This window comes from Podarcis gaigeae (genome assembly GCF_964106915.1).
Source record: "Podarcis gaigeae genome assembly, chromosome: 10".
In the NCBI taxonomy this organism is placed as follows: Eukaryota; Metazoa; Chordata; class Lepidosauria; order Squamata; family Lacertidae; genus Podarcis; species Podarcis gaigeae.
Window position 1 is genome coordinate 30,799,691 of NC_139686.1, and position 20,417 is coordinate 30,820,107.

The window sequence follows — 20,417 nt, forward strand, 5'->3', positions numbered from 1 at the left end:
ACATAATGTAGCCAGTCACTATAGCGTTTTTACTATATTTTCTCTTTAATGAGTCTTGGTCTTCTGTCTCTCTCAGATTGTGCGACGCAGGACGCAGCGCAGGAAGTCTGGCATCACCTCTCTGCTTTTTGGTAAGGAGAAATGCATGAGCATATTATTGTTGCCCTGCACAGGCTGGAACAGTTGAAAGAGCAAACATGGTAAATGTAGAGGGCAAAACATAGTGGGTGTCTGCAAGATTGGCTGTGTTGGCGCTTCACCCTCAACCATATTTTATTTATTTATAGTGTACTGGGATGTGTAATGGAATAAGCCAAATAAATCCTCAAGCTTCCTTCCAGAATAAGTGGCTGAGGGTGTGAAAAGGAGTACATGAGTCAGAGGCACATTCAGGTTCAGTCCAGCTTGTGCACATTGTGCTAAATTATGATTTAGTGCAAACATGGCCATAGATTGCCCTTGCACTATTGTACACTGTACTAAGCACTCTGCTTGCCTTCAGGGTAAGTAAGGAGACACTTCTGTCTGCTGCCTAGATTCATCTTTTTAAAAATTAAGCTCTTGGGAGTCGTGTGCAAGCTGTTTATTCTGCTGTACGCAGGAGTGTTCCTCTTCAGTGGCTGTGATGGAAGCCCAGGTGAAGCCCGTGCTCTTTGTCCTCTTTAAAGGTCCAGAGAAAGAAAGTAATATGAGACACACAAGTAGTATTTACGAGTAGAGAACTGCCCTCCTTACTTATTGATCACTTCTGAAAGGCTGCACTACTTTTGAGACTATTCACTAGTAAAGGTCTGTCCCTGGGCAATCCGCTCTGCAGAAACAAACCTGTTTTTTAATCTGTGTAACTGTGCCGTGGGGTTTATAGGCCTTTAAATCCCTCACTGAAGTTGCTTTGTAGGGAGCTCAGGGCAGTTAACTTAGTTTTAAGTTTACACTGTAGGTGTGCCCTTATTTTATTCTAGCTTAAGCACACTCTAAGGTTTTCTTATGTAGCTTTTGAGGAGGCCTGAGAAACTGAACTAGGCTTCAGTCTCTCTCTGCTAAGAGGCTGGTTATAAAACATATTTATGGGGCTTTGAGATGGGGCATAAGGCACATCTCCAGTCTTTCTCATTTCATGTATTCATGTGGAACACAGATTGGATTTCTTAAAAGAGCTCTTTGTAATTAACATCAGTTCAGGAATAGAGCGGCATTAAAAAGTAAAAGGAAAAACACAATTGTTAGGAACTAGGTATGGGTGAAAATAAAGCAGCAAGTATTACATCCTCTCTCGTTATACTAGAAGGGCAATGGCAGTGGTCTTATTTGCTCCTTTGTTTAGACCAAGGATTTCTAACCTGTGGTAGCAAGACTAGTGGCTAGGGAGTATGGGTGTTGTAGTCTACACATCAGCATTGGCCACAGGTTGGCTGACTTTGGATTAGACAATTGGATAGAAGAAGGGAAGTCTGTCTTTTTGCTATGAGAACAAAATGGAAACTCGGTGTACAGAAGCAGTATGTTTCTAAATAGCAGATGCTTCAGATGAAGAATGGAAAACTAAGAGGATGATGATGTTTTACTTCTTATATCCCACCCATCTGACTGGGTTGCCGCCTTGCTCTGCTTGAGTGATTTCCTTATCCCTCCTTTGTTCCTGCCTTCCTTCCAGGGGAAGATGACATGGAGGCACTGAAGGCCAAGAACATTAAGCAGACGGAGCTAGTTGCAGAGTTGCGCGAGGCCATCCTGCAAGTGGCACGGCATTTTCAGTGTGTGGATCCCAAGAGCTGCAGCATAGTGAGTAGGGGATCTCCCACAAGAAAACCTATGCTTCCTGCTACTGAGATGGTTACCACTGTACCCAATTTACTGAAGGAGGGGGCTTGTGCAGTGTTGGGTGAGAACTTGTCTCATGAGGGAGTAAGCGAAGATACAAAACTGGAAGAATGTCCTCATCCCTTGTTAATCTCTGCCTTCTGCTTGGCATGAATTCACATTACTCTTGTTTGTCCCCCAATCAGGATTTGACTCCTGATTACACCATGGAGAGCCATCAGCGGGACCATGAAAGCTATGTGGCTTGTTGTCGGAACCATCGGCGACGGGCCAAGGCATTGCTGGATTTTGAGCGCCATGATGATGATGAGCTGGGCTTTCGTAAGAATGATATCATCACGGTACGATGGTCAGGACCAACAGAATGGTAGCATCATATAGGGGGGTGGAGAAATCAGACATTATATGAATAAGGAACAACAAACAGAGTGAAGTTTGGTTTTTTCTGCAGTATACACTAAAAATAATTGGGGGCAACTTCCACTACATGGGTATCTCAGCTCAGATTCCGTATTTGCTCCCATACATTGCTTGCTGCTCCTCTTTTTCCTCTGTATGATCAAATCTCTTTCCCTCCTTTCAATTGCTGCAGATCATCTCTCAGAAGGATGAGCACTGTTGGGTGGGAGAACTGAATGGCCTGAGAGGTAAGTGCAAATGGGTTTTTTGTGAGGGGGGAATCTCTGCCCACCCCCAAACAATAATATTAAATCTATTGGGGGGGGCTACCTTCACAGCCTGTGCCACAAATACTGTTTGCTTATATACAGGCTGATACAAAGACTAGATTGCTATCCTGATATTTCCCTGCTCTTTATAGGTTGGTTTCCTGCAAAGTTTGTGGAAATTCTGGATGAACGGAGCAAAGAGGTAAAGTTTCCATATTAAATTTATGGCCCTGCTTCCTGCCATTAGTGTCTACTGTTCTCTGGATCCTTGTAAAGGACATGGTGGGGTAACAGATGCTGAGAAGCAGAGTTTGGGTCTGGGCGAGTGGGAATCACATGCTGGAAAAGCCCATATCTCTTAGTCACCCAATGACAATCTGGGTTACAGGAACACAGAACCATTAAATATAATCTCATTCTGTTCAAGCTTTGTGCACTGTATGTTTCAGATTTGGGAAATAGGAGATACCGTTATTCCCCTACCCCATTGGGAGAGGTAGACCATATAGGAATAAGGTGACAAATCCAAGCTCACTCAATAAATCCGTGGCAAAGCCAATAATTTATATTTGGGACGACTGAAGATAAAACCAGATTTGCCAGCAACCAGTTGGGAGGGGCAGTGAAAGGGATAGTCTTAACAGCTTCATTCATATACTTGCTAGCCAGGTGATTGGGGGAGCTTGGTAATGCCAACTGTGAGCTTATTAAACTATTTTGTCATATGGACTTTGCGGTTGCCTAGGCATCCTCCTATGAAATAGTGGGGCGGGCATATGAAACAGCATTCATAAATAGTATGGTAAAGTTCTACCATATGTGCCTTTCTGTTTGCTGTGGCTTCTCATCCATTAATGGAGGCTGTGCTCTTGTTCCTCTAAGTATTCCATTGCTGGAGATGACTCTGTCACTGAAGGTGTGACGGACTTGGTTCGAGGGACACTCTGCCCAGCCCTCAAAGCCATATTTGAACACGGGCTGAAGAGGCCATCTCTGCTGGGGGGCCCCTGCCACCCCTGGCTCTTCATTGAAGAGGTAAGAGAGGCACTTGGTGTCTGCAGGGTCTTTAGAAATAGTATGGCAAGTACATGAGACCTCTGTGCAGCTGGCAAGTACAGAGGCTTCTGGGAGAGTGTAGTAATTGCGGGGCGGGGGGAACCTGCCGGTCTGTCACAATAAGAGACAGCCGTATCAATAACTGTGTGCTCTTCTCTATCTAGGCTGCTGGGCGAGAAGTGGAGCGTGACTTTGACTCTGTGTATTCCCGTCTTGTACTCTGCAAGACCTACAGGTAAATGTTTCTCTCATCAGTCTAGTGAATTAGATGTTCCCTGTCCATCACGTACCCTTCCTGCTGATACTTATTTTTCTTGTAATGTTTTCACATATTACCTTGTCAAACAGATAAACAACTGTTTGACATTTAGAAGACCTCAGGGAAGTTTTCCACAGTCGATGTTTTGTTGTGTTTTTATTATTTTGTTGGGAGCCACCCAGAGTGACTGAGGCAACCCAGTCAGATGGGTGGCATATAAATAATACAGTGGTGGTGGTTATAGGCCAGGTTATTGATGTACGATGGGCTGCCAGTGTCTGCTGCAGAGATTACTTGCCAAATGAGGCTTTCTTCAGAGGGCTACAAGCTTTTAGTGGTGTAAGTTCCTAGCCAAGTGGCCTGTGTTGAAATTTGCAAGGACTACTGAGAATCTTCTTTGAAAGGAACTGTTGCATCTATCCTGTGTGTGGCACTGGGGAGGGCAAACGTCTGACCCTCGCTTGTTTGGTATCAGCTGGATCTGTTAATTTACTGTTCTAGGTTGGATGAAGATGGGAAAGTGCTAACTCCAGAGGAGCTGCTTTATCGGGTAAGATGTTCTAGTGTTTTAATTGGCTGTGGTGATGTCATGAAGGTGTCTTTATGATGGGACAGTCTGTTTTCAGGGTCTAATGATGGGGACCTGTGATGAGCCCAGAGGGCTGTGTCTTCCAGCAGGTGGCAATCTAGAGTCCTTTCACTCTCATTGCCTCTAAGGCCCAAATGCTTTGGTTAGAATACCTTCTGCATGCAGTTTGAGCTTTTTGGCTCCCAGGAGAGAAAGGCTGCTGAGTAAGAATCCATATAACTCCCTTTTCCCCCTTTGCAGGCGGTGCAGTCTGTCAACATGTCCCATGATGCAGTACATGCCCAGATGGATGTGAAGCTTCGTTCTCTTATCTGCATTGGACTGAAGTGAGTCTTCCAGTTCTTTTTCATACAAGGCTGCTTTTGCTAGCAGAGAACAGGAGCCTAATGGGTGGCTTAGATTGGGCTTCATCAGCAGGGGCTGTGAGCTGTCAGCCTAAGGTGTGATCTGCTCTACTGCTTCTGAGCTACAAGGTCTTCCACCTTTTATTTTCCCTGAGTTTCCTTATGCAGTGGCAATGGAACATGTGTGTGTGCTAGTAACTTTCCCTGTGCCTTGTTTTTCAGTGAGCAGGTGCTGCATTTGTGGCTTGAGGTGTTGTGCTCTAGCCTGCAGACTGTGGAGAAATGGTTCCATCTCTGGTCATTCTTGCGCAGTCCTGGCTGGGTGCAGATCAAGTGTGAGCTCAGGTGGGTGGAACCTCCTTTTCCCCACTTTCATTTTACTGCCCAACTCCACCTCCTGGTAGCTGCAGCCTTATGTAAGTGAATGAAATCATACTTGGCTATGTCATACGGGGAGAGAGGGTATGCTAATTGCTTTCATTGCCCAATCTTAGCCTCCTTGGGAGGAATAGGTCTTTATGAGCAAGGCTAATGGCAGTACATTGTGATAAGCTCATCAGTCATTATCCTAGCAGAATAGGATTTGATTCCCCGCCCCCCCTTGCCATCATACAGCACCAAACCTTCTTGGTTGCCACAGCCAGCATCTCCAGAAAAATAGAAAATAACCAGTTGTCACAGCTCACATGAAGATGCATCAGCCAGGCTGGCTCATGGAAGAGTAAAATAAGGGCTCATCCACCCTTCTGCTTGCCCCGACACTTTCCCAATCCCTGTTTGCTGCTGGATTGGGTCAATCTGCAGAAAACCTGATGTTCCATTTCAGCGGCAAATGCGATTTTCCCAGGGGAAACCAGTGGGGCAAGCAGAAGTGTGGACAACTACTAAGAGGGAACTGCTCAGAGTTTCTACATTGGGAAGGCTTTTTCCCTTAGATGATCATGAATGAGAAGAGATAAACACAGGGGAACGGGTACACTTGCGCTTCAGCTGTAGTAGAGCTGAGTAGAAAGCAAACTACAAAGGAGTTAGTCTGTGTGCATCAAAACTAGGAGAAAATGTATTGATTACTGAAGTATCTGAGTTTTGTATTTCATAAGGACAGTTAGACCTGGAAGCATGCTTATTCTGTTAGGTAAATCATACAACTTGTCTCCTATGTTCTTACACAGCCATCAATTGTGCCCGTGGCACTGCCAAGTGCTCTAAGTAAGGATGCTGGGAATCCTCTTTTTAAAATGAAGTATAGTCTCTTAAATAGATATGGCAGTATATATTTCACATCAGCTGTGTTAAATGTGAGGTGACTAAACAATTCAGGTCTAGATTTTTCTCAAGTGTTTTTTAAAGAGCCACTTTTAAAAAACACCACCAAGCACCCACGCCTGTTTTCTTTCTTGCTTCTTCACTTCTTTACAATGTCAAATGACTTGAAGACTTGATTTGTGGCAGTAGACAGATACAATGTTTTGCAGTACTTGTTTATGGAACAAGCACAATTTTTAACTGTAAGAACAGAATGAAATAAATGTGTCAGAACTTAATGTGGGTTTCAGTTTGATTACTTTGCCTATAGTGTTTGCATAGCCCTCCTTTTAAGCTCTCTTAATGGTTGATATGTTCTGTTGCAGAGTCCTCAGTAAATTTGCATTCAGCCTTTCTCAGGATTGGGAACTCCCTGTAAAAAGAGAGGTAAGCATGTGTCCCTTTAGTCAATCAACAGCCCATGCATTTGCATCAACCCCAGTTTAGGGTTAGACTGTGTTCTCTCTTATATTTGCATAGGGGGCTGAGGTACAGCAGGCTAATCTTTGCCCCAGCCTAGACCCTTTTGTTTTCTGGGATGGTATGGTGGTGGGCCCTGAAGCACACACACACACACAGTACATACATATTAGCGACAGTGGGGAAATGTGAAAAAACCCTTTGCCTTCCTTTTTTAGGAGAAGAAGAAACCACTGAAGGAAGGAGTCCAGGACATGCTTGTGAAGCACCATCTCTTTAGCTGGGACATAGATGGGTGATTCTTTGGCCTCAGTTTGGACTTCTTGGATGACATCAAACCATTGGCATATTCTCCTCCCTCGCAGCCTGTTCCCCCTTCAGTCTGTCCCTCTCACCAACAGTCTTTGCTTGTCAAGAGTTTGCTTAACAGGTGGGCAGTAGCATATTGAAGAGAGCAGGGGTTGTGCTGTATTGTCTGAAACTGTGGCTGTCTAGCTTCCCTTTCCCATGGTGTCACTAACTTGATTGTGCAGAGCATGTGCATATTATGGAAGTAATGTACCACTCAGGAGTGTGTGTCCCTTGGATACCAAGCCTGTTCAAGGCCTGCTGGTCTGGGCAAGAGGGAAGACAGTAATGTTAGACAGAAAGTTGTCTAGGTGTGGTGTACAGCAAGAGGGGATTTCCCCCAAGGTTAACCAGTCTAGCTGTTAAGATTCATTTATGGCAGGGAGAGGAGACCAACAGATTCCAAGTTCCTCCAAGGCTCACTTTATGTAAGAAAATAAGCATCATGAATACACTAACATGTGAAACACCCCTTATTAGTGTGTGTCTGAAAGAGAAACTGTGATTCATGACTAGTTTTCCCAGGTGCTACAGTGCATGAATGGCTGGGCTACTGCCACAAAGTGCCTAAAATGGCTAGCTGGTTTAAAACTGCCTTGGGTGGAGCAGCAGGAGCCTAGCCTTTAATTCTGGCTCTTAGCTGAACAGCATCAGTTCATTTTAGCCTGGAACTTTGTAAAAAAAAAAAAAAGAGATTACCAAAAGATGTAAAATGTATCCAGAAATCTCTGTATATTTTGATGTAGATTAGCAGGAAATGGATTCAGGACCGAGATGGCTCAGGGAGTCAACTGCAACCTACACTGATGATGATGGTAGAGGCTGCAAGACAGGAGCACAATCACTTGTCATTTTGGTTTCTAAGTAAATTGCACATCTTGTGACTAAGACAGTAATAGGGAAGTAGGACTGCTTTTCAGATGCCTTTAGCCTTATTTCTGTTCTCCTGAGTTATGTGGAAGTATTAGTAGTTGGAAGGAAAAATTGACACTTCTGCGAATGATTCTAGGATTTGAATGTTAAGTAAATCAGCCTTGAAATATTGTGTTTCTTATTCAGTGAATAGTACTGTTACAGTCTGGTCAGCTAGAATATACTGACTGTGACCTGGATGAGAATAGATTGCAAGCCCCTTTCCCCATAGTTGCATTCTGTTCTACTACTGGATAATTTGTCACACTTCTTTCAAGGTGCTGTTTCTAGGAAGGAGAAACTGTCACAATAGTGTGAAATGGCTCTTCATCCCTCCACAAATGTTGAATGCCTTTGCTGTCTTTTCACCATGGCACGTATCAGTATCCATTATGCCATGACCAAAGATGAGATGTACAAAGATGTTACAACACAATTTTTTTTAATAAAATGGATTTTTCAAATAACTGAAAAAATAATTTGATTTATCCATAATATTCATTCCATACCCTTTTCCAGTTGCATGTTCACTCCAGGTCCAATACTGCGTAAGCCTCTTGCAGGTGCTGATAACCCCTTTCATTGATGCATAGTGGAATAAGTGTGCGTGCTAATCAAATACAAGCAGTGGTTATCAGCAGAAGAGTGCATACATTCAAACCAAAGGAAGACCCTTAGACTCTTGTTTTACTTTGGGCATATAAAAGGAGAATTTAGGGGACTTATTTTATAAGCCATGTGTTTTTAGACACTGGCAAAAAAGCCCATCTTAATACCAGTCACTTTCTCATTCCACAAAAGAGTAGTATTCCTAAAATGGGCTTAACCCATAGCACTTTTCTTCATAATTTTACACTAGACATGTTTACCCTTTCAAAACCAGGCAGCTGTTGGGGATAGCACTTTCAGCACAAACCCACTGCTGCTGCTAAAGCAGCCCTGATCTGGCCAACAAGTACTTTCCAGTCTAAACTCATTAACTGCTCTTAGTCTGAAAACAGGTAAGATGATACTACTGAACCAGATCCTCTCCCCACAATAAGTTGGCTTATTCTGCTTTTCTATACTGTGAACAATCCCAAGTCTAGATCCAACCTTCCCAATCAGTGATAGACTGAGTGACAATATTAGTAGTACGTCTTGAAGAGTATACAAGAGATACGCCACCTTCAGCAGCCATTAATCTAATTTCCAAAACAGTCATATTTTCCTGAATGAAATAAGACTCACGTGCAGTTGGCCATTTCAGGATAAAGACTAATCACATAACTAATATTCTCTTCAATTCCATTCATCATAAAAGGGGGTGTTTAGGATATGTTATGTAGACTTGATAAAATATAAGAGAAACAGAAGGGGCTCCTGGATCCTGTCAAATGACAGGACCCTTCTTCCTTCTGCTTTGGGGTGAAAGGCAGTGCCAGCAGACACATTTAACTACGTATTTTCTATGGGAGGGAAAGAGACTAATAGAAATACAATTTCCTTTGAGTGACATGTGCAATAAGGCTAAAGCTGGTAGTCTAAGGACCAAATCCTCTTTCCCACCAAACCACAGGCTAAAATACCAGCTCCCCAACAGTTTACCACACAGTAGGAGCTAAAGGGAAGTAACTACCCCCTAACCAGGTAGATAACTTCATCTGCTTTCCAAAAACAAAACAAGTTTTATAACTGCTATATACAGAAATTTTACCAGCTATAAATGAAACCAGGTATCAAGAGGCAAGACTGTGGTTTCTAACCATTCTCTTAACCACACAGCAGCAGGGACTATGGCTACAGGAAAGTTCCTCTGTGCAATGAAAGACATGCAACTCCTTAGGCAAGCAGCACCAGAAACACTTGCCTCAGAGAGGAGGTTAGTGCTCATGCTCTCGGAGATCAGCTGAACTCTCCAAACGGAAGTGGAGCCACAACCCTTAACCTACAGCCAAGACCAGACTCCCCATGACACCAACCTCCAGATCAGAGAAAGCTATACTTCATATGCAGGAAAACCCTTGGGATGAGTAGCTGAACTGAAAGCCATGAACAGCATAAGCACTAAGAACAGGAGCATAGTGCAGCTCATCTGCTCCAGTGCTTATGTTTCCCAAAGGCCCAAACTTCACAGAGCGCCACCACTTTGAACAAGTAAGTTCTAGCCAACTAGGTTTCCTAGGCAGGGTTATTAAGAGGCGCTATTACAGGGGGCTAGGAGTATCATTCCCGATGCAGCTGTCTTGATTCATAACCAACTGAGTACCTGAGACAACAATGTCAGGTGAGATACAACAGCAAGGGCATACAGCCGCCTCTTTAAGTTTTAGTGGAACAAGGGCTACATGCAGGAATTAGCAAGCCAAAGGAAGATGGCTATTATCTAAGCTGTGGCACATAACTTGGGCTTGGCTTTCTGGCCAGGCAGAAAGCACCTATACTATGGCATTGTTAGGGAAATGCTCTTGGAACAGGATCCTCATCCATATAAGCAGAAACCTCACTAGTCCTGTACTCATCCTCCCACCTCATCTCCAAAGATGGCCAAATTAACTTTTGCCAAGTTAAAAAAAAGCACAGTTGCTTTCTAACAAGGCAGACTGAAGGTCAGGAAGGAAGCCTGGTTTCCCCAGTAAGTTCTTCCAAACTGCTTTTGATTCTTGGCTTCGAACTAAATCCTCAACCCCACCCAGAGGCAGCATTCCATTCTAAAAACCTCCAACAAGTCATACAACTGGTACGACCACTGAACATTTGAGGAAAGGACCATGCCTTAGTCCACCAATAGCTATGAGAAGTGTGATAGCTTGCCTGAGGTTGAATCAGAAGACATCACTGGTATGTGCCCTTGGCTCTAGCTTCATGAAAGCTGGTCAAAATGCAAGGCTCTTAAGAAAAAGGCGACTTTCACTTAAGAGCCCATCCATGTCCTACAACCCAGCTGTACCGCTCCCCTGAAGTCTGCATGCTCAGAGAGCTATAAGCAAGAATCCCAGTGCAGCTGTAAATCATGTCCATCAAGGAAGTCTGTGGAGAAGAGGCTAGGTGTTGCAGTACTGAGGGGGGTGAGGCTCATCACTGGCCCTCCTGACAGCTCCAACCAATCCATACTGTCCAAGTTAGCCTCTCCCAGGTCCAAGCTTGGTTCCCCAGTAGATTCAGGGGCAAAGTGCAATTCTGATGTGTCCATAGGTGAAGATGGGTGGTCCAGGATAGCTGAACTGCTTAGCATCTCGCTGTAGAGGTCAATTAGGGACAGAGGCTCAGGTCCATCAGGGCCAGCTGTCAGCAAGGGGAGGCCAGTGCTGCTTACCAAGAAGTCTTCCAGCCTGCCTGCTGGGGTGGGATTAATAGAGCTGGAGTGGCTCATGGGCACCTGCAGGGGGAGCTCTGAGGAATGGTGGCTGTTGGACGGAGAAGGGCATCCTGGGGAAATAGTGGCGCCTTTCCTTCCTGGGGAAGATTGTTCCTTGAACTGAGCTGAAATCTCTGAGAGAGAAAAAAAACACTTAAATCCATGGATGCTTGCAACATTTTTACTGCTCCTAAACATAGCCACAAGTCTTAGGGCTGTGCAAGTGCTGCACGCATCAATAGCTCAAAGAACCCATGAGCACTACTGCAGATTAAGCTGCTACATCCTTTTGAAATCTGCTAAGTGGCACAAATGTCTCTTTCAGCACCAAGTGTACACACAAACCTACATAGGAAATTTGTTCCTTAAACTGACTTCAAACAAAGGGTTATTAGTGTTCTCTTTCAGATGGCCAGCCTCCCTGCTGCAGAAGCCACAGAAGTCCCTAACATAAATCCAAATTGTCTACTTACCTCCATGCTCAATTAAGATGTCAAACAGGTCATCCATTTGCTGACTGGAACACCCATTTTCCTGAAAAAGAAGGAACGGGTGCTTATTTAGACATTGCCATTCACCAGCTATGCAGTAACACTTATCTTCCAATGATCTTCTGGCCAAACTGCACATTCACCAGACAGTCAGTGTCACAGCGCAAAAATGGCACAACCACAGCTTGGTATGAAGGGTGGACACTTGCAATCTGTGTCCTACCTCACATAAATGGAAGATGGCTCTAACCCTAGGGAGGCTGTTGCATACAGTGGTGCCTCGCAAGACGAAATTAATTCGTTCCGCAAGTTTTTTCGTCTTGCGAGTTTTTCGTCTGGCGAAGCACGGTTTCCCATAGGAATGCATTAAAAATCAATTAATGCGTTCCTATGGAAACCGCCTTCAGACCAGGTCTGGGACAGTCTGTCCCCCGACCTGTTCTGAAGGCTGGGGGGGGGGGGACAAGGGCTTTTCTTCCCACCCCCAGCATTTTAAAAAACCCCGGGACAGCATTTTAAAATGCTGGCGGGCGGCAGCGAAGGCTTCGCTGCCGCCCGCCAGCATTTAAAAATCGCCCCGGGACAGCGGAGGACTTCTCCGCTGTCCCGGGGCGATTTAAAAGCCCCCGGGAAGGCAGGCAGGGGGGACAAAGACTTTTGCCCCCCGCCAGCCTTCAGAAGAGGTCCTGGACCTCTTCTGAAGGCTGGCGGGGGGCGAAAGTCTTTGCTCCCCTCCGCCTGCCTTCAAAAGCCGTCCGCTCTTAAAAGCCCCCGGGAAGGCAGGCAGGGGGGACAAAGACTTTTGTCCGGGACCTCTTCTGAAGGCTGGCGGGGGGCAAAAGTCTTTGCTCCCCCGTGCCTGCCTTCCCGGGAGAGCGGACAGCTTTTGAAGGCAGGCGGAGGGGAGCAAAGACTTTCTGCTCTCCCGGGAAGGCAGGCATGGGGGAGCAAAGACTTTTGCCCACCGCCCGCCTTCAGAAGAGGTCCTGGACCTCTTCTGAAGGCGGGCGGGGGGCGAAAGTCTTTGCTCCCCTCCGCCTGCCTTCAAAAGCCGTCCAGGACAGCGGAGAAACACGCTGCGTTTCTCCGCTCTCCCGGGAAGGCAGGCAGGGGGGAGCAAAGACTTTCACCCCCCGCCCGCCTTCAGAAGAGGTCCTGGACCTCTTCTGAAGGCCGGCGGGGGAGCAAAAGTCTTTGCTCCCCCCGCCTGCCTTCAAAAGCCGTCCAGTATAGCGGGAAGCGCTTCCCTGCTATCCCGGACTGCTTTTAAAATGCTGGCGGTGGGGAGCAAAGCCTTTCGGCCCCCGCCGGCCTTCCTGGACCTCTTCTGAAGGCCGGAGGGGGGGCAGAAGGCTTTGCTCCCCACCGCCAGCATTTAAAAGAGGTCCCCGGAGATTTCCCTATGGGCTTTCTTCTTGCGAAGCAAGCCCATAGGGAAATTCGTCTTGCGAAGTGCCTCAAAAAACGGAAAACCCTTTCGTCTTGCGGGTTTTTCGTCTTGCGAGGCATTCGTCTTGCGGGGCACCACTGTATTTGATTCCTGAGAATTTCAGGACTGACAGACAAAGTGTGCACTATTTTTGCAAAACAGCACCAACACCAACATGCTTCTGATTTGTCAACACAAAGGAGCTACTCTCACCTCAAGGGGCTTTGGCTGCTGCTTCACGGCCTCTTCATAACCTGGTGGTTCTTTCATCAACACAGAAGAGGCAGGGAGAGGCAAAGGTGGTGGAGTACCAAAGAAGGATGAGTTCTGCTGCTCAAGATCCATTTGGGGTGGAGATGGAGGAGATGGCGATCCTGGCTGCGAGAGAAGCTGTGAAGAAAGAAGAAGAAAAGCAATGAACAATATTCCCAGATGGGCCATTTGCATGCATCCTCAACATACAAGCCTCCCTTCTCAGAGAATTCACAGTGGAGCCTCTGATGTTACCTTTCCTGCTTCCCTCTTCATAGGCATCATAGCTACTTGCACCACGGTCAAGGGTATACAATGCATGACCTCATCTAATTCAACACTGACTTGCCTGGCTCAGGAAGTACTGCATTTCTGCAACACAGCAATTTTCCTGCAGGCCAGAGCCAACTCCTACATTTTGCAGAGCGCAAAGTTTCTCATGAAACGTTCCCCACCAATCCACCCCTGCTTCAGTTCTGCCATTATTTGTCGGTTATGAGAGCAGGAGAGGTCAGGTCCCAGTGCCCTGAACAAGCAAGTACATGTATACATTTCCAAATACCTCCCCTAAACAAAAACAGAATGTTGGAATGTTGGAAGCAGCATCATTTCAGTAGGACACACATTTCTAGAGGCCTGGCCTATGACATCTATTGTCTCATGTTCCCCAACATATTCATCTAATTTGAGTGGGGTTTGTTGGCAGGGTACCTTTTTGGGCATGCTGGACTGGCCAGTTTTACCACTTGTTTTCATGGGTCCTTTGTGAAAGCCATTCACGAAGAAAGGCTGCAAGTTGGGGGGCGAAGAAAAAGACAAGACTGTTTGAGGCAGCTGCCCGGTGACTATCTGCAGGCCTGGCTTCTGAACCTATGGAGAGGCACAAGGGATAGGAAACAGAAGGAAAAAGTCAGACTCAGGCTGGTCCAAAGAGTAGTACCACATGCCAAGTGTATTCCCAAAGCACCCAGGCAAAGCTGGGATATCCTCAGCAAACAAGAAGAAAAAAGATTCTATGCTAAAAGAAACATTCTAGATGAGAAGCATGGCAATAACAGTCCCTCTGAAGGAGAAGGTACATAGCTTAGGAGTATGTCTGGACCCATTATTGTCATTTGAGGCTCAGTGGTACTAAGTGTCCTCTATCAGCTTCAACTGGAGCCTCAGCTGTGTCCCTGACTTGTATTGTCTATGCTCTGGTAGCTTCTGGCTGGACTACTGCAGTGCACTGTAAGTGGAGCTGCCTTTGAAGACAGCTTAGAGGTGTCAGGTTATTGACCAAGGTGGGATGGTGTTTGTTCACAACATTTATGTACCATCTTGATCTGTCATGCAGCTCCCCATTTCATCCTCACAACAACTCTGTGAGGTAGGCTAGGCTAAGAGATGGTGACTGGCCCAAGATCACCCAATGAGCTTCATTATTTTTTATATTATTTATTGAAATTATATACCGCCCTATACACGGAGGTCTCAGGGTGGCTCACAGAACAAAATTCATGGCTGAGTGGGGATTCAAACCCTGTTCTCCCAGGTCCTAGTCCAGCACTCTAATATATAATACCACTTCTGGCACAACTGCGCTGGATACCAATTAGTTTCCAGGCACAATTCAAAGTGTTACTTGCCCTAAAATGCAAAATGTTAGCTGACCACCTGTTTTGTTCCCTACCTTCTTAGTGGGCTCCATTGGCGGTGGCTGCAGAGGCGACTGAGAGCTGCTTACAGGTTGTTGGATAGATGCTTTCACAGGTGGTGAGGACACTCTCTGAGAGAGAAGGATACACAACATTTTAGAGGTTTTTAACACACACCACCCCACACCCAATCTTTAGAGCTAGTTGCTGCAGACACAAGTTAAATATGAAATGACATTGACAGAAGTCATGCGCAGGAGTGGAATGGGTGTGGAAGTATTAACTACAGGGTGGCTGGGGAAGCAGGGTCAGTGTCACAGGGAGCATAACAGCAGGGCTTGTAAATCCAATGAGATTTCTGGGAACAGGGGCAGGTGCATTTAATCAAGAATCAACAATTATGGTTGCCACTGTCACCACTGGCACGCAGACTTTACTGGCACGCAGACTTTAGCATGAAGTGGCAACTAAAAGCCCAAACTGCTGATGTTTTCCTTCACTGTCAGACCAGCTCTTCTGCTGATGAACCAGTAATTCTGCCACACACCCATTTTGTTCATGCTCTCACTGACTCTACACCTCAGGAGGGCCCTTCTCCTGTCTTCAACTTCTGCTCACTTTACCAGGCCTCATAAACCCCAGAGATGAAATTAAAGAACTGCTGCTGTTTGGGGGCCTTTTCTCTCTCCTCACCCCACCAAGATACTTGAGTTTTCTGGGGAAGCTTTAGCTCAGCTCCGACTCACTCTAGCTCTACCTTGGAATAGTGTTTTAATAATATAAACAAAGAACAAAAGAGTTGCTGCGAGGAAAGAAAGTAAAACTGGAAAGGAATTCTGCAGGCAAGATTAGCCTTCTATCCTGGTCTGTTCAGGAACAAATTAGGTCCTGTGTAGAGGTGAGTTCAAAGGACTGAGAACCTGCTCAAGGCAAAGGAGTTGAAAAGATGTGAGAGAAAATACATTTTGAAGAGCCTCTGCACAAGAGCTATGAAAAACCAGGAGTAGTTCCTTTGGTGAGAGAGGCCGTGTTCTTAAATTGTGCAGGCAAGATATTGAGTTCGGTTCCAGACCACTGCAATAAATTGAGTATTACAATAAAGCAAGTTACACTTTTTTTTAAAGTTTTCCAGTGCACATAAAAGTTAAGTTTACACTATACTGTAGTCCAGCCTGCTTGCAGGGAGGTCCGGAGGGGAAAAACCTGGCTCTAGCCTGTGGCCAGAAGAGGGATGGCAGTGACGGGGGGGGGGGGGGGGCGGTTTCCTTTAGGCAACTCAGTAATTGTAATCAGCCAATCAATACATTGATGGTACTCCCAAAGAAAATTCCCAGCCATTCTTTGTAGAGATCATTTTGTGCTGACACGACACTTCCATAATTACAAGCACAGCTACAGGAATTAAAACTATTCAATTCTAAAGCAATGTGATTTGAGTCTGTTCATTGTTTGAAAGCCCTCCTCTGGTTAGATAGACAGCCTTGACTCAAGAACCATCACTGCATGTATACCTACCCTCAATGGCAAGGGATAGCTCCCCGCTTTTTCCTGAGGCGAGAGGCCCTGCCTCTCAGCATTCTGATTGGTCACGGTGAGAACTATGTGAGTGCCAGTGGAATCTGTGATGAGGGTGGGGGGAGGGGCTCCTTTGATGAGGTTACTGAAGCCTGCACCTTGCTGGCCAATGAAGAAGCTTGAGGTCTGGCTTGGCGGCTCAGTTTCGGCAGCTGGCACCTCTTGCTTCACCATCACTGCTTTCTTTGGCACTGAACTTTCATCTGAGGTGTCCATTTGGCTAGTGGTCTGTGTGGGTTTTGATTGGTCGGTTTGGCAGCTGGGCTGCCCTGAAGATTGGCAACTCAGAAAGCCCTTTTCACTCTTGACACGGGTGCCAAAAGTGAGCGGCTCAGGGACTGTGGCTGTGCCCTCTTCTCCAACAGAGGTGGCAGGCAGGAGCTGCTGAGACCGCTTTTCTTTCTCCAGCTGCAGCTTCAGCATCTCCACCAGCTGCTGCTTCTGTTTCAACATGCGGGTGAGCTCCTCAATCTGCTTATCTTTCTCCTGCAACATCTGGTCTTTATCCTGGACCTCCATGTCTTGCTGACTGTTGTTGCAGCAGAGCTCTGCCTTTGATGTTGAATTAAAGCTGCAAGTGGTGCCTTTGGAGCTCTCTTCCTTCACCAGAAATTGCACGGGAGATGCTTGCAAGGTAAGCTGAGTCAGGGGAGAGGTCACCATCTCCCCAAAGGCATCCCCGCTGGTCGAATTCTCATCCCCGGCACTCACCAGGGAGCGCTCTGAGGGGGTGGGCGACACAGGAGGAGTCGAGCCTGTGCTACCAAACTTCATCACACCATTGCCAGCGACTGTGGCCACAACAACTTCGGCTGAAGTAATGCCAGCGCTGACCAGGGCAGGCCCTGTGCTCAGCCTGGCAGCTGGGAAGGCCACCACCACATCCGCAGCCTTGGGGAGAATTGCTGTAGTGGGCTTTGGAGCGGCAGCTGCTCGGCCAGCTGCACCGTTCTGCTCCTGATAAGCCTTGAGCCGCTCAATTAGATCCATCTTGGTGCCTGACACAGGCAGTGCTCTTAGCTTCAACTCTTGCTTCAGCTCTGCCACCTAACATAAAACAGTTTGCAGTCAATCAAAAGCTGCATCGGCTAGAACAATCTCATTTACAACACCTACTTCAATTCGTATGCAGCAATGTATACAGTTCCAAAAGAATCTAAAATACTGTAAGAACAATACAAAATAGTAATTAAAATAACTAGCTCATCTTTTAAAAAATTAAACAACTGAACAGGCCTCAATAGGCATAATCATCCTTCTGGCAGCAATGCTGTATTTAGCACAAAGATGGTGAACCTCTGGCCCTCCAGATGTTGAACTCCAGCTGCCATCATTCATGACTAAGGTGGCCAGTGCTCAGGGCTAACACAAGGAGGAGTTCAATGATATCTTGAGGGTTACAGGTTCTCCATCTTTCATTTACCACTTGCCGCCAGGTCCACAACTATCAGTCCAAGAGTTTCATCACAAAAGCAGAAAGGCCACTTACTTATTCAACCATCCGGTCTGAATACCAATACTGACCATCAAGTTCAGTGCTAATAGCAGCAACAGTACTTATTTTAACAAATTTATATCCTACCTTTCTAAAAGAAAATATGTGCTCACACCTTCTTGTAACATTTATACCCCCACTTTCTTCATGAAACACCAAGCTGGCCAATAGATGCTTTGTTTACCTTCATGTCGTCGAGATTAACAGGGAGAGCTCCTGGTTTGCCCACTGGAGTGTTGCTGTTTTGTCGCATCAATCCATTAGAACTGGAAGAAACAGAAGAGGTGCTGCTGACAGCAGTGGAGAGACTACGCATGGGTGGGGCACTACTGCTGCTCTGCTGCTCTCCTGGAGGCCTGAAGGGAGAGGAAAGTGGGAGCTGAACACTGGGCAGCGGAACCGTTCACAACACTCTGTTCTTCGCCGCTACTACTGGGAAGCCATTGACTGCCCTTTTTATTCTAATACAGCAGACATATCAGATACCTTGCTTCATTGCCTATATTCTGCTTGTTGTGAAAACAGCCAGATATACTTGCAAAATGAAACAACGGTGTATACTGAATTCATATCAAATAAATACTGGTGATCTGATACTGAGTCAATTCTATGCACAAGCTTCCATTTCAAGTTAGAGGTGATGGACAGGACTTTAGAAGAACCTTACAAAGTCATACTGTCAACCACACCTGAAATGCTTATCTAAATACTTTAAAACACAGACACTAAACTCCTGAAGAACTTCACAGCTTCTTGACTGTCCCAAGGACCTCTGCCACATGCACACAGCAAGCTAGTTCTGAAAGCTGCAAGCACTAACATGTTTGCAATACCTACATAGGCAAGTTACTCTGAGAATGAGGGGACAGTGGATGGTGTACAACTCCCGTTCTTGGGTGGGATTGGTTGGATGGAGAGACAGATGGATACTGCTAAAACAGGACCGCCCATGATATGGGGGGGGGGGATAATAGCATGAAGCAACCCATACTTTGGTGGAGCTGGCAGAATGGTTTGATAGTTGTAGTGCTGCTGCTGCTGTTGATTAAGGATCTGAAGCTGCAAGAAAAGCTGTTGTTGCTGCAGGATTTTGGCATAAGATGAATCCATGGGAGGAGCTCCTTTGTCCTGTTTTTGGTCCGGCGGGATATATTGGTGATATTTCAACTTCTTGACTTTCGGTTTCGGTTCCTTTGATTTTTTGCTGCGCTGAGACTTCTCGCATGAGGACTTGGACTGGCTTTGCTATTCAGAGTGAAAACACAGGTGAATCAAAGGGCAGGAGGGTAAGAATAAAGACTGCAAATGCAGGAACAGTTACTAGTATTTGCTGTCATGTTCCATATGGCTGGTTCAAGCTACCAGCCCTTTCCAGAATATGTAGAGCTACAAGCCACGGAAGGGGACACAAAGTTAGCTTTTGCTGAATTAACTACAAATTCTTGGGGGGGGGGGCAGGGGTGGAATACATGCCCATTATGTAACAATACAAAAGCACAGCAAATGGGAGGCTAAATCCCAACTGCCACATGTGGGATAGGGTAGGGGTGTGTTTATGGACACAGCAGTTGGAAAGGACTTTTCTTAAAAAAAGGTTCCCTGCTAGCAGTTTAGCATTACAGAAGAGCAAGGTCAACAATTCCCACCCAATCTTAAACACGCCCACATCCCATCAATTTAACCCCTTTATAGAAAGGTACCTTTATAAGGGTTGGGAGTGGTTTGGCAGCAGGAGCAACAACACCATTGGTGAGATTAGGAGGCACTGGAGGCGGCAGGGGTGGCAGGGGAGTTGGTGGCTGCTCAGACAGAAAAGGGGTCTCACTGGAGTCTGCACTGATTTTCAACTGACACACGACCTGCAACAGTAAGTCCAAGTATGAGATGCACATGCCCATATCTACACCTGAGCGCTTCCCTTTCCAAGATATGGAAGCAGCTTTATGGAGTCAAAATGTGTCGATTACATGCCAGACAAATCCCATTTTTGTAGGAAAGGCGGATAAATCCCATTTTTGCAGATTTGTTGCTTCTCACTTGCAGCTGCATGCAAAGAAACAGTACTGTGAATGGGCTCAATTCAGAGGAAGAGCTATAGCTCAGTAACAGAGCATCTGTTTTGCACACAGAAGGTCCCAAGTTCAATCCCTGGCATCTCCCAGGTAGGGCTGGGAATGTCTCTTCTGAAACCACTGCCAGTCAGCCTGGGCCATACTGAATGAGATGGACCATTGGTCGGCTTCAGTGTAAGGCAATTTCCTATGCTCCCAGTATCAGCTCCACTGCAGAGCAAGGCCAGGACCTTATTCCTCCCCCAAAACAGGTTACCCCTTTGAGTTCACATTCAACTATTTTCAGCTCAAAGTAAAGGAATATAGAAGCTTTCATTAGCATAATTTCAGTATTCAGGTGTTTCTGCTCTAATCCACAAATGACTCCTTTGGAATCCACTCCTTGCAGAGGACTTTTTGGTATCCTC

General features: G+C 46.0%; 2 protein-coding genes across 4 annotated transcripts in view; one reads left to right on the plus strand and one right to left on the minus strand.

Annotated features, from left to right (window-relative positions):
* Window positions 1-8,198, plus strand: part of SGSM3 (small G protein signaling modulator 3) — a 26,422-nt gene extending 18,224 nt beyond the window's left edge. The window contains exons 12-23 of the mRNA XM_083701787.1: window positions 77-131; window positions 1,655-1,782; window positions 2,007-2,162; window positions 2,414-2,468; window positions 2,642-2,691; window positions 3,372-3,524; window positions 3,710-3,780; window positions 4,306-4,354; window positions 4,634-4,719; window positions 4,960-5,082; window positions 6,369-6,429; window positions 6,681-8,198. Of these exons, the coding sequence (XP_083557913.1) occupies window positions 77-131; window positions 1,655-1,782; window positions 2,007-2,162; window positions 2,414-2,468; window positions 2,642-2,691; window positions 3,372-3,524; window positions 3,710-3,780; window positions 4,306-4,354; window positions 4,634-4,719; window positions 4,960-5,082; window positions 6,369-6,429; window positions 6,681-6,761 (1,068 nt within the window). The 3' untranslated portion in view covers window positions 6,762-8,198. The remainder of the gene's footprint in view (window positions 1-76; window positions 132-1,654; window positions 1,783-2,006; window positions 2,163-2,413; window positions 2,469-2,641; window positions 2,692-3,371; window positions 3,525-3,709; window positions 3,781-4,305; window positions 4,355-4,633; window positions 4,720-4,959; window positions 5,083-6,368; window positions 6,430-6,680) is intronic.
* Window positions 8,148-20,417, minus strand: part of MRTFA (myocardin related transcription factor A) — an 87,117-nt gene continuing 74,847 nt past the window's right edge. For 2 of the 3 annotated variants that reach the window (XM_083701772.1, XM_083701773.1), the window contains 9 exons: window positions 19,639-19,797; window positions 18,930-19,183; window positions 18,123-18,294; window positions 16,384-17,490; window positions 14,904-14,999; window positions 13,943-14,101; window positions 13,193-13,369; window positions 11,533-11,593; window positions 8,148-11,193 (listed from right to left, as the gene is read on the minus strand). In XM_083701772.1, the coding sequence (XP_083557898.1) occupies window positions 10,682-11,193; window positions 11,533-11,593; window positions 13,193-13,369; window positions 13,943-14,101; window positions 14,904-14,999; window positions 16,384-17,490; window positions 18,123-18,294; window positions 18,930-19,183; window positions 19,639-19,797 (2,697 nt within the window). In that variant the 3' untranslated portion in view covers window positions 8,148-10,681. The remainder of the gene's footprint in view (window positions 11,194-11,532; window positions 11,594-13,192; window positions 13,370-13,942; window positions 14,102-14,903; window positions 15,000-16,383; window positions 17,491-18,122; window positions 18,295-18,929; window positions 19,184-19,638; window positions 19,798-20,417) is intronic. The other variant, XM_083701774.1, reaches the window with a different exon arrangement.